Here is a 24,274-nt window from a genome sequence, read left to right on the forward strand (position 1 = left end):
TCACAACGGGAGTCAGAACCACCCCCACCCCCATAGCATGCAGTCTCTGTGCCCTGTGGCACCTGGTCTACTGCACGGGCTGTGCTGAGGCAGAAAACCCTCCTCTTCCATCTTCCACTTGGAAAAGATCTTTTGTGCCATATGGGATTAGAACATCTATCTGGATGAATTTTGCACAATGAATTTTGTATTTTTTTTGAGACAAAAACAGCAAGTTCTTAAGTAAAATAAAATTGAAATGTTGAAGTACCTCTCAAATTCAATACTCGTTTCTTTTGTTTGGGAGATCTATGGCAGTTTCAAACTGGACAAGCTGTTGTGGATTGGCTCTATGTGACCACAACTGTTCAACTCACCATCAGCACTCAATACTGACTATCTTCTGTGCCAGGCAGTGTGCTGGGAGCCGGGGAGCAGCGTGGAGTGGCCCACAGTTCTTGCCCTCTGGAAGCCTGTGGTATGGGTGGCACAGGGGCTCGGATACCAATAATGTCATATAATACAGCGGATGCTATGATGGGGGTTTGCAGAGAACGATGGGAGTTACTCTTCCTTGGAGAAGGTAAGGGGGAGGAAGGTGAGAGGCGCTCAGAGAAGAGAGAAGTGGGCAAAGCGCATTTCAAGCAAAAAGTAGGCTGCGATGGCACGGAGCTGTGGAGATACATTTGTTTGGGGAATGGTGTGACTGGAACACAGGAAGCAATGGAGGATGGGGAGAGGTGAGCGGAGGGGCAGGAGGGCTGGGGCTGGTGTGCAGGGGCGGGCCTTCCCAGCCCTCTGTGAGACTTCCAGTGAGCGCTGCTGGCCCCAGAGCTGCCCGCGCTGTCAGCTGGCGTTGGGTCACAGATGCCCAATCCATCTTCCTTTCACAACTTTCCTTCTTTTGATTTTTAATGACCATCTTGCACCTGAAGTTTCATCCCAGAATCTGCTTCAGTCTGATACACAGGGAAGGTGGAGATGTGGGGATGGGGGTCCAAGGTGGCTGAGTCTGTAGCTGGGAAATCTGAGGAACAGTGATACTGGGAACGGAGATGATGGCGTTTGGGAGAGAAAGGGCAGGTTTGAACAGGGGGGACATGAGTGTGGCTTTTGCCAGTTGAGTCTGGTGTGCCTGTAGAAGGCTGACCTAATGGATAGACCTGAACAGGTCCTCACACACTCAAAATCAGTCAGGGCTGGAAATGGCAGTTGTAAGGGAGTAGAGCCAGGGAGCAGTTAAAGCTGTTGGGGAGCATGCCTCAAAAGGGCGAATATGAAAAGAACGTGGAGGGCAGTCCCAGTTCATGACTGCACCAGGTGAGGGGTGGGGCAGCTGGTCACACACAGAGTGGCCTTGCCCACAGGAGTTCATTTGTTGGGAAGTCAAGACACACACAGTGAAACTATGGCAGCCTCAAGGAAGACACAGGCTAATAGTTAAAAATGGCAAGCCCTGCTTTCATGGTTTACCAACTGCTTCCATAATTCAGGACAGTTGTCAAAGCACAAGGCAGTCAGAGAAGACACTGTGGCCTTTGTGGAAAGATCACTGGCTTTAAGGACAGTCAGACCAAACCTGGCACTCTGCTCCATTCCTTACTGTGTGACATTGAGCAATCTCTTGACCTCTCCCAGTCTCCTCACCTGTAAAATCAGTATCATCAGCGTGATGGTGGGGACAGAATCTGGAAAAGTATGGCCAACTCAATATTCTGAAAACCTAAAAGGGAAAGAAGCACGCATGCTTTTTGTGTAAATTGTACCTAAGAGAGACCAAACAGTTAATGAGAGAACGTTGTGTTTTTTGTTTAACCAGCAAACTCCAGTTAATAAATGCAGGAGTGATAAAAATTAAAGTATCCAACCCCTAATGAAATGATGCTTCAGCACAGTGATCAGCAGTGGCAGCTACACCATGGTGGGTGGAGGGGTGGTTTCCAATGACTGGATCAGGCTGATGCCTGAAGCCACTAAGCAATCTTAAGAACTTAAAACACAGACATTATGTGCCTCCTAAAGTTCCCAACAGGAAGCACCCAATTCCACCTATGAAACATTCCTGACAAAAAGAGAGCTTGAACCTGATCAAGCTTCTACATAGAACTACCAGTTTATAGGGAATACCAGGGACAGAGAAACAAGTTAAAGAACACTGGGAGGTTGCAATCAGCCAAATCCAGACTGTGGTGAATTCTATAGAACAAATGAGCCTGTTATTCAACAAATAAATGGCAAGAAAAAAAATAGAGGGCAGAGGAACTGAACTTATAATTTAAAAGATTTAAGAGACATTTCAATCAAATAAAAAGTGTGAACTTTGTATGGAAGCTGATGAGAACAAATCAATCATAAAAAGACATTTATGAGGCAGTCATACATGAGAACATTGACTGACATGAAGGAATTGTTGATGAATTTTTAAGAATGGTAGTGGCATTACTGTTATTTTATCTCTTGAAGGTACGCATAAAAAATATTTATAGATAAAATCATATGGTATCATGAAGTGTTTTAAAGTCATCCAGTGATGGGACTGGGTGTAGAAGAGAGGGTAGGGTAAGAGATGACACAGCACTGTCCTGGAGTTGAGAATTTTTGAAGCTGGTGATTGCGACATGGTTCATGATATTATTTTTTCTACTTTATGTGTTTAACATTTTCCAGTGAAGGGAAAAACAATCTATGAAAATTACCTGGCACATGGTAGCAGCTCAATCAATGAGCAAACAGTGCTCAGACTTTAGAGAGATTAAGTAACTTACGTAAAGTCACACAGAGTTGGCAAACACCACAGTCGCTTCTCAGAAAGTCCTAGGTCTGTGTAGCCTGGTTGGGTAGCTACAATAATTACAAAAGCCACTCACTGAAAATGAATTTTTATTCCAAATGACTGTCATGGCTAGAAAGACAACAGCTAAAACTCAAAATGATTTGCATAACTGGAAGTCAGAAGTAGTTGATTTGCAGGAGAGCCAGTGGTGTGATGGCAGCCTTGGCACTCTGGTAATGGTTATAACCAAGAAAGCGTAAAAATAACCAACGTCCTTCTGATACACAATCTGGAGGTGCAGTGTTCACAGCAAATAACATAAAATGAAAGAAAGGGAGGAAAGGAAAGAAAAAAAGACAAAGAAAAGAACCCCCACAACATTCCAAGTTTCAGAAATTAACATTCACAAAAGAACAAAACAGTGAAGACTTTTGGTAGCAAAAATTTCACAATTATTAAAACAGGAGTCTTCAAAAGTACTTTTTCAAATTCAAAAACTAAAAAAAAAAAAACCCGAGGAGGGAACAGTTATATTGGCTTAGAAGAGCTGCTGCCTGTCACGATGGTGACAATCAGTCCTACTTCCGAACAGTGATAACCAGTGAGCCTGATAAACTGGACAGAGAGGCCAACTGGTGGGCACTGATGTCACTGATTGTACAGGAACATGCTGATCCAGCCAAAGCCCCAGTTATGGCTCCTCCAGACTGATGCCAAGGTTGCCTTTCTGCACCTCGAGTTCCTCAGCACTGACCATCGATGGGTCAATGGCCGCGTATTTGGTTCCATGGAATTGCAGCAAATGTATCTGTAGAAATGCAGAATCATTAATTTAAATGTCACCATAGCATATAAATGCTTTGTGCTTCCAAAATTATAGTAATACATACTAATTAGAGAAAAATTAGACAACATAGAAAAGTCTAAGTATTTTTATAAAACCACAAGTTGGGATTTTAGTTCCTTATTTAATAAGTAATCAGTCTCTCCAAGTTCCTACAAACTCTTCATCAACATCTTAAATGGTGCATGCTGCTCCAGCAGAGGTCGGTCCTCCCACTCCTGCTGTTGGAAGGCAGGTCCTGCCCATCCTCTGCTGTTTGCTGAACACTGGTGAATGTCTCTGGGCAGTGAGTTTTTCTGTATTTAGGATTCTCTCCTTAGGATCCATTTCTACAAGTGGATGACAGGTTCAAAGGACGTCACTTTTTTTTAGGACTCTTGAAACTTTCTGCTAAAGTAATAATTTCACTGATGTTCTAACATCCATTTAGGTAGAGGATGAAGAGGTGGTGCTTTTTATTTTTTTGTGGGGATTTTTAATACATTAGAAATAGATCAAGAAGTCACTTCATGGAACACAGATTGACCCCACTTATGTCTGGTGTCCTGCTCTGACTGAATTCATTGTGTGACATCATACCAAATGGCTACTTCAGTGTGCAGAGGTGGGCAGGCCTGCTGTTCTTAGAAAAGGGATGTTGAGCAGAGTCACCTGGGTATCTCTAATATACCTGCTTGAATTCTCCTATAAATTATTAATGTAAACCAACTTAATTGAATCAATGCCTCATTCATACAGAAAATTCTGTAGTTCTCTTACTCCACTATCAAAAAAAAAGTATTATGTTTCAAATCATAGGCTTTGGGGTTCATAGTACTCTGGGTTCCAAGCTGGGACTCACCTGTACATAAAGATTCACCTCTGCACTTCTGCACAAGTATGGGAAGTTGCCTCCTGTTTTAAGGTGAGCCCTCCGGGCATTAGGATATAGTTTGTACATTTCTTCTTTAGCCTCAGTGGAAAGTGCACTCTGGTCAAATACCTTTTTAAAAAAGACAAGGTTGAAACCCAGTGGCATTTTAATATGTTCTTTTTACATTATGGAAAGGGCGACACCAAGCATTTCTTTCTCCTGAAGAGACACTGTGGAACCCCTGTGCAGTCTAGATGACCTCCTCCCGCCCACCCCTGGGGACTCTAATTCCAACATAAGACGTTAGCTACAGACTTTGCAGACAAATGTCTTTTGCATTCTTTGGGGGGTAAAATTCTCCTATGAATTTCCTTTTTCCTCAAAACATAGCTAATTAAATTAATAGACTATTAATAGTGAACAAACATTACTGAAAATGCCAATTCATTTAAAAAAAGATCATAAAACCCCAAAAGAATTTTTTAATTTTATTAGTTAAAAACAGTTACATAAGTAGTATATGCTCAGTTAGAAAAAAAAATCCAAGAAAATTTAAAGAGAGTAAGAAGAAGTCCAGACCTCTCCTGGGGAGCCACTGCTAGCAGTTCGGGGCATATGATCCCATACATTTTTCAATGCCCACACAAACTGATGTTCATACACATATGCAAAAAAGTACTTTAAAAGAAACAATAAAAAATGTATCTCAACTTGCTTAAGCTTAGACAGCTTTTAGTGACCATGTACTCAAGTGATGGGCAGTTTTAAGAGATGAGCAAGCAGATCCAATGCACCTGGGAGACTGAAACGCTTGCTCCGTGTCATAGCAATGTCAGAATGTAGGCATTACAGTGTAAAATGATAAGAAGTTATTGATTACAGGCTTATAATGAATAATTTCCTGACAAAGATGAATTGTTTAAAATACCCTGTTGTTTGAATTTAGGAATAAATCTATTTTTGAGACAAAACCGTTATATGATATTTAAAAAATACAGGCCAAAACCACAATGAAATACAGTAGTCCATCTCTATATCGCCGTTCACTTATCGAGGCCTCACTGTATCGCGGGATTTTAAAAAATATTATATTTAATTATTTACCGTGAATTTTTCGCTATATCACGGGATTTTGTGGTACTGTATGTGTATGTTGTTAAAGTTACGTAGGTTTAAGAGTGTAGAATGTGTTTAAGAACATAAGTAGTGTTTATAAAAGTGTGGAAAAGATTAATAAGGGAGTAGGAAAGGTTAATAAGGGACTGGGAACGGTTTATAAGTGTGTGAGAAGGGTTTATGAAGCCTTAAAAAATATATAAATACTAAAATAAATGTAAGGTTCCTACTTCGCGGATTTTCACCTATCGCAGGGGTGGTGCTGGTTCTAGAACGTAATACCCGCGGTAAGTGAGGGAATACTGTACCACTTCACATCCACCAGGGCAGCCATTATCAAAACAACAGAAAATAACCAGTGACAATGAGGATATGGAATGACTGGAACCCTTGTGCATTGCTGGTGGGAGTGTAAAATGGTGCAATCACTGTGGAAGATGGTATCATGGTTTCCCAAAAAGCTAAACACAGAATTGCCATATGATTCCAGCAATTCCATTTCTAAGGATAGACCCAGGAGAATTAAAAGAATGGACTCAAACAGATATTAGTACACTCATGTTTAGAGCAGCATTATTCACAATAGCCAAAAAGTGGAAACAACCCAAATGTCCATCAACAGATATACAATGGAATATTATTCAGCCTTAAAAAGAAATGACATTCTAACACATGCTACAACATGGTTACAGGGGCTAGGAGGAACGGGAAATAGGGAGTTATTATTTAGTGGGTACAGAGTTTCAGTTTGGGATAATGGTGATGGTTGCTCAATATTATAAATGTACTTAATGCCACCGAACAGTACACTAAAAAAATGGTAAAAACTGTGAATTCTGTTATGCATATTTTACCACAACTCAAAAATATAATAAGTTTTTGTACTAATTAAACTTATGGAATTCTTGAGTCTCTACTCTCCTGAGGCACCTTCTCTTTGCTGCCCAGATGTGTAACAGTTGCTGCTAAGAATAACAAAAATACATTATAATGGGTAAGAACTACCATGTTTGTCTAAATTTATTCTGATTTCAATGGTGTTATTCCTGCCAGGAAAAATACAGAATAAACAATGAATAGATTGCTTTAGAATTAAGAAAACTGGAGAGTTAAAAAAAAAAAAATCCAAGGCTGCATTTGAAGAAAAACATTGAAAAATTATACAGCCCTGGCTGGTGTGGCTCAGGGGATTGAGTGCCAGCCTGAGAAGTGAAAGGTTGCCGGTTTGATTCCCAGTCAAAGGCATATACCTGGGTTGCGGGCCAGGTCCCGAGGTCGGGGCATGTGAGAGTCAACCCACTGATGTATCTTGATGTATCTCTCACATATCTGTGTTCCTCTCCCTCTCTTTCTCCCTCCCTTCCCCTCTTTCTAAAAAATAAATATTAAAAAGAAGAGAAATTATACTTAAAAGGAAGCTTACATCCATAATGGTTACAGGGATGTCCCGAATTTTATGAGGTTCCACATAAGAATTTTGACAATTCAGGGTAAGTCTTGAAGCCAGTTCACTCTGACCCAAACTTTCCAGCTACAGAAAGAAACATAGGTAAAGTTTTAAATTAATTTTGTTTTTCACATTACCATTAAATCCACACACAACATCTGTGCTTATAAAAGAGGTATCATGTGTGGTGGGGCCAGAAAGGAAATACAATGTATTTGAGAGACATCAATGAGGCCTCTCAAGTAGTGGTATTTTTCTATTCTGGGAGCCTGGTCTTTCATAGTGTTCAACCTCAACTGCTTCTTTAAATACATGCCTGTGGGCAGCAAGCCAATTCCCTAAGCTCAAAGATGACAGATAAATATTTAGGAGCTCTTAGAGCTGGATAAGACCTCAGCAAAATCATCTAGCCCAGTAGTTTCTAAATGCAAGTCTAGAGATCTGCTACATCATATTCACCTTGGGGAAGTGGAAGGAGGGAGTGGAATAAAAATACAGGAATCCTATGGCCAGGAATTTCAGTCCGATGGTCTGATGTGAGGCTCTGGAATCTGTACTTTGAAAAGCTCCCCACAGTGACTCTGATGAGTTACCAGCAGTAACCACTTTCAGATGTATTAAAGTTAATGCACAAGACTGCTTAACAGGCACCTCTAATATATACTCAATGGACAGATTATCTTCAGGAACCAAGCAAACATGAAAACTCCCAGTACAGGGTATCCCGACCCAACTCTATGATCCTTACCCTGTCCACCATGAAATCAATGGCATCAGCCATCAAAGGGTCCACTGGGCCAGATGAAAAGTTTCCAAGAACTATTTTTTTGAGCATAAATGATGGCATCAGCCAAAAGCTGTAAAACAAAGACTTGATAATTTAAACTTCCGAGCCTACACATAAGTAGCAAATATTTATTCAACCCCGAAGCATTATATTAGCTAGTTACTTGGAACCTACAGATAAAAAGACCTAATCCCTTCTTTCAAAGAGTTCAGCATCTTGTTTTTATATGTACTTTCCTGAGCTCCCAAAGACTTATGACTTAATGTGACTAAACTTTTGAGGATTTGAATAATTATAAATAATATTTCAAAATACCTTTACCACGGTAGACATTTGGATGATTCCAAGACTTTTCCCCACCTAATTGGCCTTATTTCCAGCGCTAAACTATTTCCTTTAGAAAACTAAAAACTTAAGATATCAACCTTCATGTTTACATCACCTTTGGATTGACTGATATGTCAAAGTAGCAAAATCAAAGAGTTATTGTACCTCCCAAAGTTTGCTATTAGATTCAACTGGGTTAATTCAAGACAATTTCATCTTTATTGATTTCAATTTTGTGATTTTTGGTTGATACTTATTCCATTAATTACAAATGCTGAGAGCCATTATGTAGGCTAAACACTACTTTCTCTCAGCCTATACTGAAAATGACTTATAAAAGGTGCAGACCACCTTCTGATGCAAATTCTCAGTAGAATGACCTTGTTGAAAGTGGAGCTTCCCTCACAAAAATATTTCACTTACCTGAGTTCCCCACCTCAACCCCCACAGCTTTCGTAGCTTCTGAAAAGGCCAGAGGCCTGGGTTTGCTCTGTGAGGGGTGGACGCTGTTGGCCACGTTCACCCCTTTGGCCTCAGTGTGTGGCATGTAGTAAGCACTCAGATATTTGCTAAAAAGCAGCTAATATGCAAGAGCATGAAATGGGATCAGTCTTGGCTCCCACCACTGAAACACTAAAAATCATCAAAATAATCAAAGAGCTTTAGTACATCACCTGGATATGAAGTACTGGTAGCTAACATACACAAGAAGTCACTGCATGAATTCTGAGTAAACTACCCAGATGACATCAGGAAAAGTGTTAAAAAATAACAGCACAAAAAAACCAAACAAACAATACAATCTTTAGTAGATGTGAAAATCATGAAAACATCATTTACCTATAACCTTATGTAAAAACCAACCTGATCAGACAGGTATGTTTAGTCACTGTGCTTTCTTTTTAGGGTAGAGCCTTGTCTTGCTAGCAATGAAAGAAATGCCCATGAAGTCAGCTTTAAGGTACCATTAGACACCTATCAGACTAATTAAAATGACGAAATCAATGCAAGGCCAGCTTGGAGGAAGCAGATACGACCCTGGCCGCCCCGCTAAGCAGTCCATCGTCCCCATCTTTCTCAAAAGGACGCAAACATTAAGTGTCAGAACATCTGCTGACAGACTAAATGCTCCAGTCTCTCCATTTTGGAGGCCATATCTCAAGGAATAATCCAGAAAAGGAAGCAAAAAGGTAATTTGTAAAAAGATTTACAGTAGAATATGATACAAAATTGGGAGTAGCCAAATGCCTAAAGAAATCATGTCAGCCAATACATAGGACTGTTTACACAAAATAAGTGGAACAAAATAAGCAGGACACAAGCAGCTGCATATGCACCAAAGAGAAACGGTGAGAGCAGATGAATGTGTATTAAGTGAAGCTCCACAATAATGCAGAGTAATTGAAACAGTTGAATTCAGAGTTCATTCAATTCTTTTCTTTTGCAAAGGTGATTACTTCTAACTTTAAAAGCAAGGGCAGTTTCAGAAGACAGAAGTAGATATGGCTGCCCCCCCCCCCCCCGACACCTAACAAACAAACAAACAGAAAAGCACAAAAGCTAACATTTTCAAAATTCCACTGAACAAAAATAGTGATAATTTTGGCTAAATGTTTACATTCTTACCTGTTTGCAGTCCAAGTTTGATTAAAGATAGAGGTGTCACTGAAGGAATTGCAGAGGATGAGGGAATGGACTCTGGGAGACTTGTGAGTGTATTCAGCAAATTTCTGGGCCAAAAAGCCTCCCAACGAAGCCCCAAAAAGATGAACCTAATTATAAACAAACATAAGGAGGATCCTATAACACTGATCAATCCTGAACATAAATATTTTTTTAAGAAGTTCTTTTAACTGTCACCAATCACAGAATAGAATGTCACTACTAGCCAACAGACTAAAATATCTACAGCAGTTAGAATTTTAGGACATACTATATTTAGATACAGTTTATATATCCCTCAAGAAAACAATAAAACTGTGCATACAAATTATGTAAGTTAAAAAAATACTGTTCACAGATTGTATTAGAAAATGAAACCACTTAGCAGTTTCTGTTTAAGAAAACTATGATTCAGTAATTCCACTCCCTACCCAAGAGAATGGAAAAATATATGTTCACACTAAAACTTCACATGAATGTTCACAGCGGTGTTATTTATAATAGCCAGATATTCTGAAAACAATCCAAATGTGTGCCAACTGATGAATGGATAAACAGAATGTGTTATATCCATACCATGGGATATTATTTGACAATAAAAAGGGTTGAGGTACTGATACAGAGATGAAACTCAAAAACTTTATGCTAAGCTAAAGAAGCCAGTCAGAAAAGACCACATATAGTATGATTCCATTTATACAAAATATCCAGAATAGGAAAATACCTAGAGACAGAAAGCAGAGGAGGCTGCCGGGGTCAGGGGGAGGGAGGGGTGGAGTGACTGCTGAGTATGGGGTTTCTTTTTGAAGTGAAAAAAAAAGTTCTAAAATTGACTCTGGTGATGACTGCACATATCTGTAAGTATACTCACCATTGAATTATAGTCTTGAAAAAGGGTAAATTGTATGGTATGTGACTTTTATCTTAAAAGAGCTGTTATTAAAAAAATAAGAGAAAAACAACACCAGCCTTTAATAATGTAAACGTTGCATTAAAGTCACATGCAAGTAGTTTCATGGTACTCACTTTATCCAATTGTAAATGGTCTAAAAGTTTCCTGAATCCATCACAGAATTCAAGATGGTCCCAATAAACTGGATATTGCAACTGAAATGATAACAAATATTAAAATTTATTTTAGAAGCTCTAAAGGTAAAATATAATTCATAAATATCTGAAAAATGTAGGACTCTCATAATAGCATTTGTCAGTGGCTCTGCACAGGGCATCTTATCTCAAGAAAGGTCCTGGCATGTGTGAGGCCGCAGAGGACCAGGATGAGGGCGGTCACCACCCTGCTCTCACGGAATGCTGGCCACCAAGAGGGATTACTGAAAACCTCAAACGAGAGAGGTTCTGTCGCAGAGACGCAAACATGCCGTATGAGGAATGGTTCCAGAATCTGGAAAAATTTAACCAGAGAAGAAAAGACCTGAGAGGAAGGCAGCAGCCAGTGTCTGCAGATAATAACTAGTTTTTTCAAGAAAGAAAGGGCTGTCAGGAGGAAGAGGAATTTGTTTTGTTTTGTGTGGCCTCAGTTGGTGGTGCCCTTAGTAGAATTTTTGGCTACCTTCCAAGAGAAGAGATCTGGCCCACATTTTCTTTCCGTTAGAGAGTAAGTAAAGTGTATAATAACAGCAGTAGACCCGCAGGAAGAACCATTTACATGTTAACATCCCAGGTCCCAGAAACAACTGCCAGCTCCAAAGCAGAAGAGCCTCTCCTTTTTGGGAGGTTAGGAGACCAAGCTCCACTGCCGTCACACAGTCACGGTATGCCAAAAAAATCGGTCACCAGCAACAGTGCCTTCCCCTCTCCCAAAGAAGAAGACTCAAGAATGACCAATGAGAAACTAGATGTAGACCAGACTCAGTGATAAAATAACAACTAGAATCAAAAAAGTCCTTAATCAGTGCTAAGGACGTGAGCTAATTAATGAACCTCACTTCAAGTGTCAAAGATGTACATTACAGGAAGGTTTCCCTCACCCGGATGTTAGCAGATCTCCTGGCTGTGCTCACCTCCCTGGTGTGCTAGGGGAGCGGTGGACACGGAGTCCGAGGACTGAGCTTGGTTCTCCCTCCACCTCCTACTGGCTGTGTGACCTGCGGCAGTCACTAAAATGGCCTGGACCTCAGTCTCCTCATCTGTGACCACGGACAATGCTTCCTACTGATGAGAGTTACAGGAGAGAATGCACAGAAAAGCTGGGAGTAGAGAAGGTTTTCAACAGAGAGGCTAGTCATCCCCTCTGCGTCTCCGTATGTCTGTGTACCACACCACCTTCCCTCAAAAGGCTTCACGTCACATTTAAAAAAAAGAAAATTATCTCACCTCAATAAAAAACGTGCCCTTGACTATAGTCAATCAGAAAGAGAAGCACAGACACATACACACAAAAACACAAAGACCTGAACTGGAATACTGAATCAGTAATACTTACAGCTATCACCCGGTAACCCCATCCAGTCAAAGCCAAAATCTGCCGGAAAAACACATCTGCTGTCCCGCTGACCGGGGGTAGGAATATGAGAGGACACCTGATATTTCTGGGACCTGCATCATACAGTGACCATATCTTGCTGTCGTCATCATCCACGATAATCTGGAGGGAAAGAATTAAAAAAAGTAGAAAGTCTTACAGATTGGGTTTTTGTATTGTGAACGTCACACTATAGTCTTGCTGACAATTTTAATACCATTGCCTTGTTTGTTAAAAGGTAACCTAGGGGTCATGCCAGACTAGTACATAAAATAAACTGCTTTGGTCTCCTTTCCTTCTTTGGTGCTAAGGAAATTTTCCACAGAACTGCTTCATACTCTTCAAAAAAACTGCTTTTTCTTCCAGTTTTTAATTTTCCTTTCTAGCCATGGTTATGAATTTTGTTGACCATTAGCCAGTAAACTCTGTACATAGCATCTTAGTTTGTGTGTGTGTGTGTGTGTGTGTGTGTGTGTGAGAGAGAGAGAGAGAGAGACAGAGAGAGAGAGAGAGAGAGAGAGAGAGAGAAGGTCACTTTGCAGTCATTCTCCAGTGCTGGTCCAGTGAATTGCCTGGGATCAGCATGGTCAAAGTGTGGACAGGGGAAGCAAGACTTCAGGCTTTACGGTGAAACTGGGTAGAGACAGTACCACTCAGGAGATGCTTCAGGCACCTGATCTAGACCAAGTTTCCAAAGGGGAGACTTCTGCTAGAGAGGAGGGACGCGGCAGGTGTGGGCATCACTGTCCCAGGAGAATGTTTCAAACCATTCAGTTGGGTGTGGGGAATAGGTACAGGAAAAACTGGCTTTTTGGGGGGTGTGGGAGGAGAAGTGGGTGGAAAGGAGGAAGGTCATCAGAAACCTTCCTCATTTAATGGCTCTTAATCCAACAGGGGAAGACAGTGAGCATTAAATGAGCTGAAACTACTCAAGTGCTCAGCACAGAGTTTGGCAGATGCTCAGTGTTCTGTAAGTGTTAGCTATTAGTATTGTTCATTGTGTGGTTTAATTTTTGTTTTCTTTGACTTTTGGTGGTATTTGGAAAAGTACATTAGTGGCTTGAACTTTTGCCAATGCAAATCAATATTTATCCTAACTTTACAATAAAAGTTCAAGGCCTCCAGGTTCTATTTTCTGAGATCTCCTAGCTGGCAGTGCCGTGAATCCCGTGGTGTCCCTCTGGGTGGCAGCACACTAACCATGGTCACAGATGTGACCAGGAGCAGAACACTGGGCAAGGCAAAGTCCAGAGGGCCCTGACAATTTCCTTCTGGACTTCCCCAGGTCACAGATGGTCACAATAGTATCTCACGCTCATATTTTTGCCCTTTGTATTTTACCACTCATATTTTTGCTTTTCACATCATTTTGCTGTAATTGTAAAAATCTCTCAATGACCTTTGACAATGCACACAGTAAACTTCAACCTTGTAGTAATAAAATTCATATGAGAAAAGATCTCTAAAATTTTCAGAAAATTACTTCAATCATCCAATTTGGAAGAAAACTAACAAAAATAGCATGTTCTGTTTTTCTCCCCCCCCCCCCCAGTTTTATTGAGATATAATTGATATAGTATATCCTAAATATAACCCATAAATACTTAAAGGTTATTTATCATTTCAACTTTCTCAGAGTTCTGTGAATGGCAATTTTGTCAGAATTCCTTTAGAAGACACTATAGCTATTTGATAATTTAAAATCTAGCACCACAAAATTTGTCAAGTAAATTTATCATGACTTTTGTGGACTAAACACACCTGACTACTGCAGAAAATCACCTCAATAAAACAACTTCCTAACTGCTTCTAAGACTATTTATGTAAGTTTGGGTTGTTGTGGTTCTGGTGATCAGCTTGATAAGTGAGTCTAAGAGGAGCTCACATGTGTTCACTTGAGGGGATGGGACTAAGGAGTAAGTCATTTCCCCGAGAGCAAGAAGAAAGGGCTCCCTTCGGTAAGCAGCGAAGTACTTCTGGCTTGAAGCCAGATTAATCTGATTTCAATCCAGATCCTACCAGGCTGTGTGACCTTTATGACAAGCTAACCACTGAAAACCCCAGTTTCCTCATCTATAGAATGGGCACACCATTACCCACTATATTGAAAGAGTTAAATAAGATAGGTGGGGACGTCCTACAACAGTGCCAGGTATATAGCAGGTATTTTGTCTATACTGGAGAACTGTATCTCAAATTTCTATGTAGAGAGTAATTTTGTCATTAATTCAGATCTGAATAATACTTCCACAGCTGTCTACTGTGACAAAATAATGGAGACATAAATGATCTTCAGATCACAGTACTCTAATAATTTTGCAAGGGGATCAACAAAGATTTTACTTTGTGACTTAAACAACTTTTGTCTAGTATGATCCCAAGCACTTAGGATTAATTTGGGACTCAGAGACAATAGTGAAATTTCAAAATAAAAGTGTTTGGTGCTTTTTGGACATCCCAGGGAAATAAAGTTTCCAGAAGATGATCATGGCAGAGCGAGTATTTCACTGCTAACAGAGGCTCTCTAATGTAATCCATTGTAAATCTTAAATCTGAGGTATAGAAAAATGCTTTATAATAGAATCTTACTGCCCTTTCTGTGTAGTTACTGTTGCTGTAAGCTTTCCACTAAACTATACTGAGAAATATACATATCTTGTTTGTTTGAATATGTAAAAGTAATTATAAAATAATGAGTATAGTTACCCTCACATTTACTTTTGAATGAGTCTCAAGAGTTGACTGTACTTATGTTTTGCAATGTAAAGTCATAATTTTTGGCAACAACCTTTCCTCTCAAACACTACTAAGACATAACATCTAAATCACACACAAAAAACAATATAAGATTTTGCAAAAAAGAGGTGTAGTAAAACCATACATACCTTTTTAAGGGGAACTGTACTTCTAAACCAGTTATAATCAGGAGAGACTTTAATCTCTCCCATGATTAGCTGAAATGGAGGTTAACCCTGAAATAAAAGCATGTGATGTTTCATGTCAAGAATTCATGTTTACATCAGAACTAAATGTAGAGTCTGGTCTAGCTATACCAACAACAAATACTTTATAGGGTAAAACCAAGAAAATGGACTATTTTTACATTGCTGGTATATTCTTAAACTACAGAAAACAATTTGGTGAAATGCTGTATAATTGTAGAGCAGGAAGGAGCCCTGAGAGATAATTATTCAAACCTCCTTAGTTCCTTCAGAAGAAGAATCAGATCTAAAACATTTAAATGACTTACCAGAGATCCCATGGCTATTGCAGATCTAGGACCAGATGCATGAGTCTTTTCTGACACCAGACTGCCTGTCCTGGTCAAATAATTCCAAACTGCAGTACCATCACCTATCTTCTCACAATATCTTATTAATCCACTTTAATAAAGATGTTCCTGTCTGACAGAATCATACGGAACCATCCACACTAGAGAAAGAAGTTAAGGTAAGCCTGGTTCCTGATCAATTCACCAAGTAGCATAATCTTTTTTTTTTTAATGTATAACTCAACTTTATTAGGCAATGCCAAAGTTGTCTTCAAAGGGGGTGTCAGAATTTCTGAAATAATTATGTGTTCTCCACCTTCATGAACTAATGTTTCTTTAACCCCAGTCAAGCTGGCACCAAGTACCATAAATCTCACTTTAGTGGAAGATAACTTCAGAACCTCCCATGTAGTTCTTAATGAAAAATATAGGAAAACTGCTGTGACTAAAATGATATAATATCCTCTGACAGATCTCTGACAATATACCAGGGTAGGCTTGAAGGCTCTAGAACTAGCAACCAAACAAAACATGCCTTTAGAAAAAATGTGTGATCTTGGAACAGTCACTGACCGTCTTTGGGCTTGTTTTCTTATCTATGACTGTTTGGCCATGGTATGTCCAGAAGCCTAGAACAGTGCTTGTCACACAGCAGCTATTATCTGTTGAGTAAGTGACTGACTATGCTCTAAGGAGACTAAACGAGGCAATTCTGGATGGACGTTGAACCGGCAATTCTGTATGGACGTTGAACCGGCTGAGCATCTGCTAGTTAAAGGCTGCTCTCTTTGCCCAGGCATCTGTGTCATGCCATAACAGGAATCTGAAATTATAGTTCCCTGTTGCAGATTCTTATTGCCAAATTAGGAACTTCCACTCATTGGTTTCGAAGGATTCAAATACTTGCAATGTACCATGTCCTCTACCCCGGAGCAAGTCTGGATTTCAGAGCAGGGCTGAGATGAGTTTGAGGCCCTAGGACTTAACTTCTGGGCTGACGTTTTAGAAGTTTCTCTGGACTGACCAAAGGCAGGGGATTCTAAAACCAATGGAGCTCGTTCTTCTTTGCCCTCCACATCTGCTCCTTCAGGCACACAAGGCACTCAGCAGTCTCAACTGTTACCTCTAACAGTTGAGGGGTGGGGGGAGATTACTAAATTGAACTCCAAGGAAATGGTAAATTAAACATCCAATATTAAACTTGATTTGCAACCTTGACATTATAATAAAGGTCTCTTCTCTCAAGGTTAGGATGGAACTTTTAGAAAAATTTGTTACATTCATAAGTTGCTCTAAAGTATCAAGAAAATTATTAGCCAGTCTTATCCTGAAAGTCAGTGTGCACAGATACAATTATTATTCATATTGAAATAAAATAATTCTTTGCATATCCATTTTCTCTTGAATATTAATATGTTAAAAAAATCTTAGCCATTTGAACTATAGCCTTTCTCTGAGCTGGTTATTACTTTTAACTGAAAGCAACTAACACATATAGTTAATTTTGTAATATTTTCAACCTGGATAGACTAGAAATATTTCTATATCATATAAGTACTTCCTAGTGGAGACATTTTTTTAAACCATTGCATTACTATAAACAATTACTATATTACAAAAGAAAATATCAAAAACATGTTTAGTAAAAAAAAAATATATATATATATATATACTCAATAGATTTATAAAGCATCAAAGGTAATTAAAACCAGAACGCTTCCCTCTAGATTTACCAAACTTGGCATAAAACAAATTAGTCATGGTTTGGAATCAACTGTAATATACTAACCAAACTGCTATACACAGGCACACACATTCACTGTCATCCACTTCTAACCATAGCAATAAATAGAAAGATGTTCCTTACCACAGTCCTCAATATTATTCACAAACACCCCAGTATCATAACTTTTTATAACTAATCTTGCTGGAGAGATTCCACCCAACTGTGACAAAATTTTTGTAGCAGCAAGTGATTTTAACACTTGTGCTAGTTTGGCAGTACATGAAAGGTAAGACAGATACCAAATGCTGCAAATGACCAACTGACGTCTCAGTGGGGAAAAAAAAAAAAGCTCACTGCTGCAAAGGGAAAGCAGCTGTGAGCAGTATGAAAAGGAAGTTTGTTCTCCCAGCTCTCTTTCACCAACTTAAGGGGTATACTTTTCCAAGTCACAAGAGTAACATTCTGTATAAGGCCAAAAAGGTTAACTGAGATTGTGACCAAACTGCTCGGTATTAAAAGAGAAAGAATGTGGACCATGAGCTCAACACTGATTCAATCTCTCACAATTCAATTCTTCACAAAAACAAAAGCACCTGTTCATGCCGGTGGGGAAAGGCCTCCAGAGATCTTCCTGAATCTTGCCCAAGGAAGCCCCTCCTCCCAGAGTGCGTTGGACACCTAGTCCTCCCTTGCCCTAGTGCTGACAATAAAACTGCCAGTTGTGAGTGTTCACTAAGATTTACCAGCACTTATGTCTCAGAGTTTCAACAGAACCTGCCAGTTTACAGTCAATGAAATCACCTTTACAAATGTTTATCACATAACGAGCTTAACTAGTCAGAACTTTTCTGATCCTTTATCTCAATCTGGAGTTGATCTACATATGGACAATCTGTGATTATTATTAATACCACAATAACGAAATATTGAACCTGACAGTCTCCAGGCGATGGAAGTGGCTGTTTAAAGCGAGTTTCCATACCTTAGCACACCAGTAAATAGCTATCCTTTTTTAGATCTCTTCAGGGGAAGATTAAGCCCTTTTTTTTTTTTTTTTTTTTTCATGAACCTTTTTTCCATTATCTTTCTTCTAAATCTCATGGGAGGAAATGCTGCCTACTTGACATTTCTTCTGTGACACCTCATCTTGTGTTCTGTCTTGATATAAAAGCTTTTGGGAATTTGCACACAGCTATCAAGTTACTCCTCAGTCTCTTGAATCTTTGTGCTAAAAGAAGCTGGAATACTGTAGGTGGAGAAGCAGCATAAATGCAGAACTCCTAACTCCTAGGGAAAATGAGAATATGACAAGTGAGACTAGCCCTGCTACTTTTCTCAACCCCCACTGACAAGTCTCACACCTGGCCCTACTCAGCAATGACAAAGTCATTTGTCACTTTCAGGCTGAGGCCAAACTCCAAACAACTGGTCTCTGCTCAGAGTTCTTAAAAGTTCACTGGAAAACATTCCTGGGCTGCAGCAGTGTGGCCCAAGGATGGGATTACAGGGGCATGCCCTGGTCAAGCACCGCCTACCCTCACCCCAGACGAACCCCACACGGACCCCCATCCTCTCCCAGCCACACCGGTGAGAGGCACACAAAGGCAGGGTCACAGGCACACCGACCACCCCCATAAACTCAGACTTGAGCTCAGTCTCACACACACAGAGGGATATGTGATCACGTGTATGGTCACATGGATCGGCCCACTCACAAAGTCACACAGCTTGAGGCAGCTGCAACCCCATACACGTCACACACCACACCCCGCTTTCCAGGGCCTCGTCCACCTCTCACCTGCCGTGGCCGCCCCCACGTCCCTTACGCTCCTTCCCAAGGCGGCTCTTCCCTCCAGTATGGGGGCGAGCCCGGGGGAGGTGGCTGGGACCGCGTGGGGGCCGGGGGCCGGCAGCCAGAGAGCTCAGGACCCGAAGGCGCTGCAGGCAGTGGGAGCGCACCCGACGGTGGGCCTCCGAGGGGCGGGGCGCGCGGCCGAGCAAACCTGGGCCGCCCCGCTCCCTCCTCCTGAAACGTCTGCTCATCGGGCGCCACTCTCCCGCTTCCGGGTTTGAAGGGGGTGGGGCCACGTAGTGAGGAAGGGGCGGGGCTTCGGGGCTGCGGTGGTTACCATGGCGACGGGCCGGCGAGAATCCAGGCGCTCCTGCTTCTCCTTTCTGGGGGCGTAGCCGGCGTCCACCTGGGCAGTGGTGGAATGAAAGGAGGGGTCGCCGAGCTCACTGGGACATATCTGTGCCTTCAGTTCGCGTCCTCAGAAGGAAGCAGGGGACCCCTTTGAGTTCCAGGCTTGCGTGAGCCTCTAGAGCTTTGCAACCTCTCTTTTCTTGGCAAGTTTTTCTCCTTCAGCACAGCCACAGACGCCCTCGATGGTCCTCCACTGTAACGCACTCACTTCCTCTTCCAGATTTGTGTGGACGTTCTAAAGGCTTTTTTGAACAGCACCCACGGAGCCTCCAGCTCCTGCATCACTTAAAGCTATAGAGAATATTGATATATTTATAATCGGTTTTCTTAAGCAAGATGTTGTAGACGTCATGACTTTTTGAGTAAAATATTTGCAGAAACAATATATAAGATTAACATTTGAGTCTTGTTTGAAATTTTTAGTGATCCTGCCCTCAAGGCCCTGTTCTAAGTGCTTGTCCCTAATCTGTTTAAGGGAAAATATGTACCCCGTTTAAATGCCTTTTAATTTTGCCTTTACCCCAGGTAACTGTTGATGGGATTAAAGTCAGGGGAGAATCCTAGTAAACTGCATCCTAAGTTATGACCTCTGCCCTCCCGCTCTGGAGCCTTGGGTCCCAGTGTAGAACTTGGACAAATCACAAAAACATTTCCCAAGAGCACAGTAACACATTCACAGCCCTCCCATCCCCCATCCCCGCCATCACCTTTTTTGGAATTTCAAGTCAGTCACAGGAAGCAGTCTTTTATTATAAGCACTACATAGGTGATAGGGCATGCTCCCATGGAAGGTCTTTAACCTTGGGTCTTTTCCTCAAAACTTTGGAACAGTTTCATGAACGGAATGGCAAATCACTGGTTGTATGTAAAACCCATCATAGGTACTCAGTACATTATTTATTTGTCCATCTGGGCTAGGGGCTTTAACTTAGCAAAAAGAGAAAAAAGAGAACAGTGATTCAACTGGTGCTTAGCAAATGATCAGGCTCATAATAGGCAGTAAATGTATATTGAATGGATTGACGAGACAATAAATAAATTTATCCATATGTATTTCTAAAACTGTATTCCTTAGATCCCACAGCCCAGACCTCACTTTAGTAACAGGCCTAGTATATGTGCCCAAATAGATTATCAGTCCTTATTCTGTTAGTTTGGTAATAATAATTTTTAACTTGACTGTTGATAATGAAAAACCACTTCACGACTTCTGGTGAAGATGGAGGCCTAGACTGACACGCTCCGTCTCCCACCACAACTAAGAAGGAATACATCTACTGCAAAACCAAAAATAACCAGAAGTTCCAGAAAATAAAGCTACATGGAAGTCCAACATATGAAGTTATAAACAAGTGGAGCTCCTCAGGACGGGTAGGAGGGGCGAAGCTGGGGTGGAGAGATCAAGCTGTGCTGGCGGCGGCAGCTGCAGCAACAGCGGCGGGACAGCAGTAAGCACAGACACCTGTATTTTAAAAGAGGCGAGAAACACTTGGGGAACACCCATGGCTGCAGACCAGACCCATCGGCTCTCGATTCTAATGCCGGGGAAGGCAGACCCCCATTGCCTCGGACTGTGAAGGCTGGGGGGGAGGGGTATGGAGGAAGAAGCTCCCAGTCTCTCAGCAGAGAGTAAATGGCAAGAATCCTTCTTGGACCCCCGCCCCCATACAGAATGCCACAGTGTGGTGAGAAGGGTCGCCCAGTTGTGATGAGTGCATGAGACTCCTCCCCTTATAGTGTAGGAGGTATGACAGCCCCACCCAGGAAGCAAAGGTAAACACAAAATTGTCAGGATGGCAGCGATCATGATAGAGTTCCCAATCACCCAGATGACCAGACAGCAAATATATGATCTAACTGACCAGTAGATAGGGAATCTTTCCGAGGTACAGTTCAGAACTTTGGTTATAAGAAAGCTTACAGACCTAACAGCAGATCTTAAAAAAGACAGGAAAGGAATGAAGGCTAGTCCTGCTGAAGTGAACAAAAACACACATGAAACAAGTGGTGAGGGAAGGAAAACCAGGGATCAAATCAACAAATCAGAACATAGGGAAGGAACAAACAACCAGTGCAGAAAGAGGAAACGAAAAGTGAGGAAATTGAGGAGAGGCTCAGAAACCTAAGGGACAGCTATAAGTGGGCCAACATCCAAATCATAGAGTTGCCAGATGGTGAAGAAGAAGAACTAGAAATTGAAAAATTATGTGAATAAATAATGAAGCAGAACTTCCCTAACTTGGGAAAAGAAATAGACTTATAGGTCCAGGAAGCACAGAGAGTTCCAAAAAAACTGGATTCAAGGAGAACCACACCAAGACACATTATAATCAAAATGTCAAAAATTAAGGATAAAGAGAGAGTCTTAAAAGCAGCAAGAGAGAAGAGAATTATGTACAAAGGGGTCACAATAAGACTATCAGCTGATTTCCCAAAAGAATCTCTGCAGACAAGAAGAGACTGGCAAGAAATATTCAAAGTAATGAAAAGCAAAAACCTACAACCACGATTACTCTATCCAGCGAAGCTGTCATTCAGAATAGAAAGGCAGAAGAAGTGCTTCCGGGACAAAGTAAAAGTGAATGAGTTCATCAGATCCAAACCACTGTTATATGAAATGTTAAAGGAACTTGTTTAGGAGAAAGAGGATCAAAACTATGAACATTAAAATGAAAACTGTATCACAGCAACCAACAACAGAAGCTAGGGAATCGAAACAAAGGCAAACTAAGTAGGCAATGAAAGTGGAAAAAGAATTATAGGTATGAGGAACATATTGGGGGGAGGTCAGCTGGGAGGGGGAAGGGGGGAAAGGGAGGAAGATGATACAGGAATCAAGAAGCATAGTAGGAGGGAGTGGAGTAGACAGGAAGATGTTGAGGAGAACTATATCCACAACCAATGGGCATGGACTAAGGGGGGGGGCAGTTGGAAGGAGGGGGTCACTGGGTGGAGGGGAACAAAGGGAAAAGAAATTAGGACAACTGTAACAGCATAATCAATAAAGCATATTAAAAAAAGAAGCATAATTGGTTGGTATAAAATAGACAGGGGGAAGTTAATAATATAGGAATGGGTGAAGTCAAAGAACTTACATGCACAACACATGGGCATGAACTAAGGGGGGTGGGATTGGTGGAGGGAAGGGGGGTTCTGGGCAGAGAGGAGAAAAGGGAGAAAAAAATCAGAACTACTGTAACAACATAATCAATAAAATATACTTAAAAAAAAAGAAAAACCACTATGTAGATATGATTTGTTATGCATATACTTTTATTAAAATGTAAAAGGTCAAACTAAAAATAATGTTTTGTTTTCATTATAAAAGGACCCCAGAGTCATGTTGGATCCTCCATTGTTCTACAGCATATGGCAAGCACATTGTGCATTCCCTAATGCGAACCAGGAACGTTTAATGTATGTGAATTCCAGCTGTCCTGTAATTGCACAACTGCAGGGAGCAAACTTTGGATCCTGGGCAGGCCACAGTACAGACAGACCTGGTGTTTAAGGCTGTGATGATTTGCAACTGTTGTGGCTGGGGTCTGCCAGGTGGTTCCTACAAGCACCCTGTGCGAGAATTTCACTTACAAACTGGAATGTTCACAAAATACTCCGTGAACACCAAACAAAATAAACAGCTGGCCAGCTGGCTTTCAGAATTGCCTAAATCCATGCTCTATCCCTCAAACTGATCTCTTGACAGGATGTTTGTTTTAAAACATACATGCAAAATAATCCTAGATATACCTCTAATGCACGTATGCACACCAAACAGAACAGTATCTCTAAGGAGAAACTGGGGATGTGAGGGTGGTAACGAAGAACGTTGGCCTTTAGATTTCGTATTTAAATTTATATAAGAATGTATTCATATGTTATTGTGGGACAGAAATAATTAAAAGCAACTATATTCATGCTTTAAATCCTGCCTGAAACCCTGCTTTAAATCTTTCAATAGCTCCCCACTTGAAGCTAAAGTCCAAGGTGCACAGTCTAGAATAGGTCTGGCTCTCTCAAAGGGCCCTGAACATCCTATGAAGTCTCAGATCTGTAGATGTTTATATACAAATATGTCAAATGCCTCCCTCCCTTGACCCACCAGTGATTTACCCCTATTTTACCCCCAAGAACTGTGGATGTGTGAAAAAGTGCAAGAGGAACAAAACTCTTAGTTTTCACACTAGTACTAGTTCTTAGAATACTATCCCTTTAAAGCTTTTCAGGGTACAGTTGACTGCAGTGTTAATATATCAAATTATGCTGACACCCAAGATTGAAAATGAATGTGGTGTCCTCATTGTCAGACCAAGTCTGTGTCAAATACACACCACACTGGATTACAGGGGCCAGACAGAGTGGGGATTCTAGAACTGCCCAAGGAAGATTCTGATAGGACTCTTCTACAGCTTGCTACCAAAAGGTTTTATCAAATAAGCTATATACAGTTATTTGTAATTAATAATTTATTATCATTTGGGAGTTAAACCTGAGTTCTATCCGTGGGCAAGAGATTTCCTCTCTCTGGGGGTGGTTTCCTTTAATATAAAATGAGTCCAAGGTTAGACTAAATGACCTCTAAGTTCTTTCCAATTCTAAGCGTATACATTTTATATATTTATGAGAGATATATTACAGACTCTTTACAATCGAACTTCCTCAAAGTTGCTTCTCCCTGATAATCATACTCACCCTGCCTCTTTTTAAAAAGTATCACAAAAATACCTTTTTAATGAAGACTTCTTGGATAAATTAATGTTTTGTCCATTATTAACTTTTTATTTTTTTATTTTTTATTTTATTT

The 24,274-nt window shown here is 40.7% G+C and overlaps 1 protein-coding gene across 4 annotated transcripts; it reads right to left on the reverse strand.

The window, feature by feature from the left end:
* Window positions 1–2,842: 2,842 nt before the first annotated feature.
* SPG21 (SPG21 abhydrolase domain containing, maspardin) lies at window positions 2,843–19,340 on the reverse strand. Of its 4 annotated transcripts, none has more exons than XM_090270764.1 (9): window positions 19,066–19,340; window positions 15,156–15,242; window positions 12,232–12,393; window positions 10,815–10,895; window positions 9,753–9,898; window positions 7,761–7,869; window positions 6,989–7,096; window positions 4,438–4,578; window positions 2,843–3,560 (listed from the first exon to the last, which is right to left on the reverse strand). In XM_090270764.1, the coding sequence occupies exons 2-9, from the start codon at window positions 15,216–15,218 to the stop codon at window positions 3,444–3,446; spliced, it is 927 nt and encodes a 308-aa protein (XP_090126890.1). In that variant the 5' UTR covers window positions 15,219–15,242; window positions 19,066–19,340; the 3' UTR covers window positions 2,843–3,443. The 4 variants fall into 4 exon arrangements, with proteins under 4 accessions (XP_090126890.1, XP_090126891.1, XP_090126893.1 ...); XM_090270765.1 differs by having other exon boundaries at window positions 19,059–19,340; XM_090270767.1 differs by lacking the exon at window positions 19,066–19,340 and adding an exon at window positions 18,250–18,272.
* Window positions 19,341–24,274: the final 4,934 nt, after the last annotated feature.

The sequence above is a fragment of the Furipterus horrens genome, unplaced genomic scaffold (assembly GCF_987537825.1).
Source record: "Furipterus horrens unplaced genomic scaffold, mFurHor1.1.pri manual_scaffold_3, whole genome shotgun sequence".
NCBI classification, from domain to species: Eukaryota; Metazoa; Chordata; class Mammalia; order Chiroptera; family Furipteridae; genus Furipterus; species Furipterus horrens.